The 7,500-nt window shown below is 39.4% G+C and overlaps 1 protein-coding gene across 2 annotated transcripts in view; it reads right to left on the bottom strand.

Moving 5' to 3' along the window:
• LOC137979694 (retinol dehydrogenase 13-like) overlaps positions 1-7,500 on the bottom strand; it is a 9,353-nt gene that overhangs the window by 345 nt on the left and 1,508 nt on the right. For both annotated transcript variants that reach the window (XM_068827011.1, XM_068827010.1), the window contains 2 exons: positions 6,115-6,681; positions 1-2,431 (listed from right to left, as the gene is read on the bottom strand). The exon at positions 1-2,431 is cut by the window's left edge and continues 345 nt beyond it. In XM_068827011.1, coding sequence (XP_068683112.1) covers positions 2,112-2,431; positions 6,115-6,681 — 887 coding nt within the window. In that variant the 3' untranslated portion in view covers positions 1-2,111. The remainder of the gene's footprint in view (positions 2,432-6,114; positions 6,682-7,500) is intronic.

Here is a 7,500-nt window from a genome sequence, read left to right as displayed (position 1 = left end):
TCTTCAAATGACGTGGCTACCACAAATCCGTTGTAAGCACCGGAAAATATCGTGCTCAAGAGATAGATCGAAAGACTGCACTGAAGAATTCGCCCCTCAAAGAATGAGAGAAATCCACTCAACCTAACCTATCACCCACAAAACCTCGCAGCTTCATTCTCAGAAACTTCAAACTTCTGCGCAATGATCCTGAAACCAGCAAAACATTTTCTCTACCACCACTCGTATCATAGTTGTATCTTTCGAGTTAGAAGCAAGCTAAAATTTGACAGTCAACCAGTAACGCTCAAATGTGCCTTTGCACGATGCTAGAATTGTCCAGTTATTCAAAACGTAGACAAATTTTCAGGACCAAAACGATCCGTAAAAATCACCCACCGTTTTACGTGTAACTCTAATATTATCTATTGCATAACCTGGAAACTATGCAAAAAAAAAGGGAGAAAACTAGCACACCGCTTCCGCAAATATCTTCGGGTTGCAGAGAGAAACGACGTCACTCCAATCTTCCTAAACAATCCTCCCATAGCGTGACCATTTGTGGAATTCACTACATTGAGGTGATTTCTTTTTTGGGCCTATAATATGTGTCAGGTCAGGTCAGATTGACTTGCTGCTGATACCACGTAACCCAGTACTACCTGCTGCGGGCCGAGAGTCGGCGGCCAATCCGACTCATTGCCAAGCGTAGCGAGTATGGCTCATCCCCAAGACCATGACAGACTCCAACTACATACGGCCAGCAGCTCTCGAGTCACTACCCATGGCAGCAGGAAGATTTCAAAAGGAACAGAGGGTGCTAAGAATCAGTGGACTAGGACAGGCTGCTACTGGAAGTTGAAACTATGCACCTACAATCCAAAATCACTCTCAACAGATGACAGAAATTAAGATGAACTGAGCCGTATCAAATTCGACATCGCAGGCGTAAGTGAAACAAGAAGACAGGGAGAAGGTCGCCATTTGTATTACAAAGGAGGTGACACATGTCACAGAGGAGTTGTTCATCGTCAAACAATCTAGTTCCCGGGGCTTTTCTCGGCGGGCTTTTCTCCGCCGAGAAAGGCCCTGGGAAAGAGGTGGCGTTTGCTTCTGATATTAGACCAAAACCAGACAAGATAACAGGCAGGGTTTATGTCATGAGCCAACTCCCAGAGGAAGCGGATGAATACAACATACGCTATGCTTTGCCTTTCTGGACTACGAAAATGCATTTGACTCTATAGAATTTGCCCATTGTTGTCACTACGTTGACTAGAAAAATCAACGTGTTGATCCAGCTTATATCGCCTTTCTGACAGATCTTTATGATGGCGCCGCAGCAGCCACACTAAATCTCCAAAAAGACAGTGATACTATCGAGTTTCAGCTGAGAGAGGAGTAAGGCAGGGTGATAACATCTCCCCAAGACTCTTTATAGCGTGCCTTCAAGACGCAGTTATCAACAAGATTGATTAGACACATAATGGGATTAAAATAGATGGGCAGGGAACTCCTGGTCAATTCATATTATCTCTCATGCAACATATTGCTCAATAATATTGAATTCTGCAATGTTAACCCATTGACTCGTAAAATCATCTGGCGTTAGACAGAGTAAAATACTCAGTCTGTTTAGGCGTCAAAGGGTTAATTAACTTAACCAAAAATTAGGAACAAAAACTGTCTCTCCTAGTAACTAATTAGCATGCTGCATTGATGAAATAAATGGGCATTACTAAACCACGAAACACCAAAACACCATGTATGACCCCATCATACATTGAATACTTAAACCAACAAAGGTTGGATTTGAGATTAAATATTGTTTTAGGTCTAATTAGGCCTAAAACATTATTGCTCCTAATTCACTGAGATTAAGATTAGGATTCAGATTGAGACTGTGATTAGCATAATAGTAGCACAATAGTAATGGTTTTGTAACAAGTGACCTGTGAAAAGTGACCTGTACTGTAAACCTGTCCATATTATAGATTATGGTATAGAAAAGACAAAAAACCGAAAGATGTCAGTTTAAAACTTTAGATGACACGGCACTTGTACATTGCAAAATTATACAAGTCATACATATATGAAGGTCCGATATGTCTTTATCCAATAATTATATGACATCAGTGTTTCCAGTTTTCACCAGTTAGGCTCTCGCTGATTTCCCATAACTTCTTTGCCACACCAGGATCATCAATAATAAACTTGTTTGAATTTTCCTTTACTTTACAATCACTGTAGTAAAGCCCAGATTCACTTGCTGCCTCCTCTGAAACTGAACAGTAAATTGTTGTTTGTGCTCCCTGCCTGGAATCCTTAAATGTCAACCATGACACGAATCCAAGCAGCTGCTTCAATAGAGGTTTTTGTAAAAATGCGTAGTGACGCCAAATTTCTGTGGCTACAATACCAGGATGAAGAACATAAGCTGTTACTCCATAACCTGTGACAAGAACAAAAACAACTGATTTAGTACAAGATCAAATCAATAATCCGTTGTGCAGTGTTTTGTGGTGCTATGGCTGATACAGCTAAAAAACAATTATGACTAGTCAGAATTATTACCGGTATTGTTTTTGGGTTGGCAATTTCCAGATGATTGACGGCATGGCACGTGTATTATTGTTAATTTTCATCTAATGCTGAACATCATGACATTCCAATAACATCTAAATATAACTATGACTAGCTATTATGTATACTTAAAAATTCTTCTGCAGTGGCGAGAGCATGCACTCGCCTCTCACCAATGTGGCCCAGATTCGATTCCCAGACTCTGCGTCATATGCAGGTTGAGTTTGTTGGTTTTCTCCTCTGCTCCGAGAGTTTTCCTCTGGCTGGTATACTCTAGTTTTCCCCTCTCCACAAATACCAATATTTGAATTGATTTGAGTTAATTTTGCTTCTACAGTTTGCTCTAGTGCTAAATCCACTGACACTTAAATAAAGTTATTATTATTATTATTATTATTATTATTATTAGTAGTAGTAGTAGTAGTAGTACGTAGGAGTATCATTATCATTATTATTATTATTATACTTCTAAAGGGGCTTAAGAAGAGCAGATGAGAAATAACTTGAAGAAGTAAAACAACATTTTAAATTTTTTTTTACAAGACAATTAGCTGGCATGAGTAAGTTAACACATTTTAAAATGCTTTTTATTTCCTCGATATTATCTAACAAATTAAGGTTGATGACCTCTAATATAATCTCCATTCATCTTCCTTTGAACCAATCAATGATATAACTTATACATGAACGGTTATAGAACCTGCTCTAAATAATAAATGCTGACTAGCTCCATCAAATCGCAGGACTTAATGTTATAACTAACAATAAGCCAATTTGACAACTTTAGATTATACTTCTAGCACTTGATGCCAAATCAAGATGTTTTAATTAGTACTTTGGTAGACAAAACGTCCCAACATGATCCAGTCTGATCTAAACTTGTTGAAGACAGTGACAGTATACTACCATTTGCGTCCATCCTTGAAGTGTGACAAATAATTTGACCCACTGAAGTAAAACTTCACGCAAAATTATTTTGCACCAAGTTTTACTTTTCAAACGTTAATGGTTTGTCCGGTAATGTGTTTTTGATCAATGAAACGTTGGTGGTTACATTGTGCATGTTGTCAATTTCACTACATAACCGCCAGCGTTTCATTGGTTAAGAGTGACACATAGCCGATCAAACCATTAACGTTTGAAAAGCAAAACTTCACACAAAATATGTCATGCTTCAAGGATGGATGCAAATGGTAGTAATCACCAAATCCCACTGATTTCAGTTTGTGAATGATATTCACAAATGGCAGTTTGGCCCTTGATGAAATAATGAAAAGAACAACAATGAATATGAGATAGTTTAAACAGATTGTGGAAAGTATCAACCTGTTTCCCTTTTAACTGTACCAAGTAAGATCCTGGAAGCAGAAATAAAAGATAGACTGGTGCAGCACGCCTTTGGTGACAATCAGTTAATCACAGAGAAGCAATGGGCTTACCGATGCAGCTACTCGACTGAGCTCTTCCTTGCACATCTGACAGAAACATTGAGGGGAGCTTTGGACTCCAGTAATGTTGTCGCAGTATTAACCTCAAGAAACTTCGGAGACTACTCATTTCAGGAGCTTTAGAGACCGGTCATTATTTACTGGGGGGGGAAGGCCACTATTTTTTGAACTCCACTTTGGGGAGGGCCATGTTTAAAAAAAGTTCATTGAGGCAAGGCTGTTGCCTAACAGGAGCCCGGTAGCCTGGGGCTCCCAAAGAATAGCTCTGGGCGCCTTAATTTTTCACAGCAACACCTTTCACTTCATATGTTGGGCTCCTAAGTTCTAAGCGTTTAGCTCTGATGGCCCCTTTAAAGTTTTCTTAGGCAGCAGCCTTGCATTGAGGGGAGGGCTACGTGTTTTTGAGATTATAAGTATAATTACCACCAGTCTCTGAACTCAGAGTTCTCTTGAAATGCGTCACTCTACCCCGTGGATTTTAATTTGTCACTGGCCGCTTCAAAAACACTGCAGTCATCGTCATCATCGTATCCATCGTCGTCACCATCATCATCACGATCATCATCATCATAATTCAGATCATCATCATCTTCATTGTCGTGGCCATGGTCAGTACTGGTACTGGTTGCAGTATTGCCTCCATTTTTGCCTAGTAGGCTGGAAAGGTAGTCCCTTGCGTCACTGCTAAGCCGAGTTGTATCATGTTGGAATACCAATAACTCCAACCATTTCTTCTCTCTTTCGTTTAATTTGAAAACAAGCTCTTTTACTATATGACTTTTGTCACAGCGAAAGTCCTTGTCTAATCCAGGGGTGATCTTTTTCATAACTTCTGATGTCCTCTGAGAGGTACGCATAGCCTTACGTTTTGCCGCATGGTGTTTGTTCTGTTTTTTTTTTATCGCGATTTTCTCTTGAAGGCTCCAAAATCTACCTGAAAGAGATTCGAGGCCTTCCTTCCAAGGTCAGTTAACTTTGATCTTGTGGAAACCAGCTTCTCTTTTAAGTGGCGCAGCTCAGAAATTATGTCCTCGTCAAACTTGTATGATGTTCTTCGGCCAGCTTTGGAGGATAACGACAATAGTGGTTAAGACGACGACGACGATGATGACAATGACGACACTGGTGGCAGCGTAAGCGATGCTGTCAATGAAGGCAACAATGATGATAACAACAAAGAAGTGCAAATAAGTGACATTCTGTGTACTACCAAATCTGGTAGAACATGCAGGACATGGAAAGGACGATATCTTTATTATTGATTCTTTTAAACACGGTTAATATCTGACTATAGGAAAAGCTGAGTTATTTATAATCCACTTTTTTACTCTTTTGCCATTGGGGAGGGTCACAATTTTTTAATTTGAGTTTTTGGAGGGTCAATTTTTTTTAAACCCTTTATGGGCGTGGGCCACAACTTCTTGGCCAAACTTTTTCTCAATTTAATGGCCCTCTTCCCCCCCCCCCCCCCCCCAGTAAATAATGGCCGGTCCCTTACTTTCACTGGTGTATCAGGTTCAACGGTTAGGAACAGATTAACTGCATGATTACACATATTTTTAAGTAGAGAAGTAAAAATTGTAAATTGTTAATGTTTAATTGTATTAGTTTCTTACTTAGTTCACGTTTTAAGAATTGTAATATATAAGAATGTTTTCAGAAATGTGTTTAGTTATAATTAATAGTTTTTAATTGGAAGAGTAATAATTATTTTGTTGGGGTGTAGGGATGGTGCAGTGGTGAGAGCACTCGCCTCCCACCAATGTGGCCCGGGTTCGATTCCTTGACTCAGCATCATATGTGGGTTGAGTTTGTTGGTTCTCTACTCTGCACCGAGAGGTTTCCTCTGGGTACTCCGGTTTCCCCACTCCTCAAAAACCAACATTTGACTTGATTTGCGTTGATTTGCTAATTTCACTTTACAGTGTCCCCAATTAGTGCTCCAGGGCTAAATCGACTAGACACTTAAATAAAGTTCCTTTCCTTTCCTTCCCTCCTAGTGCAAGACCCCACAAGCTTTTTAGCTTTAATTTTTATCGTGTGTATAAATAAAGATACTATTCTATTCTAGTCTATTATTATTACTAGAATACATGCGTCTGACCTTCTAATCGCCGACTTAATTCCTTTGTGAAAACAACCTGAGCAAGTTTGGACTCAGCATAGCGGTGCAAGCCATCAAACTTTAGTGTCTGATTTGAAACTTTGAAGTCATCTACATGCAGCTGGCTCAGACTTAACTTCTTCGTTTCACTGCCCATTGATGAGACATTTACAATGCGACTCGGTGCTGACATCTTCATTTTCTCTATCAGTAGCAAGGTCAACAGAAAATGGCTGAGGTAATTCACTTGGAATATCATTTCATTGCCATCCTCTGTGGCACTGTGGTAGGATCCTAACAGCCCTGCATTGTTGACAAGGATATCCAGCCGTTCCTCCGTTTCATTTATGAGCTTTGCAAAGGCTCTTACAGACTCAAATGAAGACAGATCAACAACTCTGACAAGAACTTTATCACTTGCAGTTTCTGCTATGATATCCTTGGCAGCTTGATTGGCCTTTGCCTCGTCTCGACAAGCCAAGATCACCTTAGCACCTCTCCTAGCAAAATCGAGAGCAGTCTCTTTGCCTATGCCTGTATTTGCACCAGTAACAACAGCAGTTTTACCTGCAACAGTGAAACAAAAAATTATGAGCTAATCACTAAGATGATATAACCTGTAGGCGTTTTGAATTTATTGAAAAAGAAAATGCTTATTCAAATTTTGGCCATCTTTATCTCAACAGAAATATCCATTGGAGTGTGAATGTTTTATGATACTATCTCAATTCTCAGTCGTAATACAACTATGTGTTGGCCCTAGTGATGGAAATGGGCCTACACATGGACAGAGAAAAAGTTTCCCGCCTAGGTTTTGCAAGTCTAGTTATACAGAGTTCATATAACAAGCTACAATAATTATTTTAATAATAGAGTTGAAAAACTACTCATCTCTGACTGGCTAAAAATGTGTAGTCCTCATGTAATAAAGGTGCAAATTTGTAACACTTCTCAGACTAGATTTTGCAGGTCTAGTTGTACAGACTTCATAGAACAAGGTAGAATAATAATTATTGTATAGTTGAAAAACTTCTCAGTTCTGATTGGCCAAAAAGAGTGCAGTTCTCATGTAACATGTACAAGAGCAAATAACAAATGCACAGGTCCAAGTTTACAGTTCAATGGCTTTTAAACATGAACAGTCTTGCAAACAGACGAAAAGAGAGATTGGTAATCCTCACACTTTTCTGGCAATTTTAGCAATTGGCTCATTAATATACCTATGAAGGACTCAATGACTCACTTCATTCAACGAGTCCTTTGCAGGAACAAATGAGCCCAACAAATTTACCTGTTCTCAACTGAGTGGCTTCACAGCTCATTTGGTTGAGCATTCGACCCAGTCCTGGGTTCGAATTTCATTAGAGCCACCTGAATTTTTCAGTT

This window comes from Montipora foliosa, chromosome 12, assembly GCF_036669935.1.
Source record: "Montipora foliosa isolate CH-2021 chromosome 12, ASM3666993v2, whole genome shotgun sequence".
In the NCBI taxonomy this organism is placed as follows: domain Eukaryota; kingdom Metazoa; phylum Cnidaria; class Anthozoa; order Scleractinia; family Acroporidae; genus Montipora; species Montipora foliosa.
The sequence above is the reverse complement of the archived record's forward strand: the minus strand, read 5'-3'. Positions and strand labels throughout refer to the sequence as shown.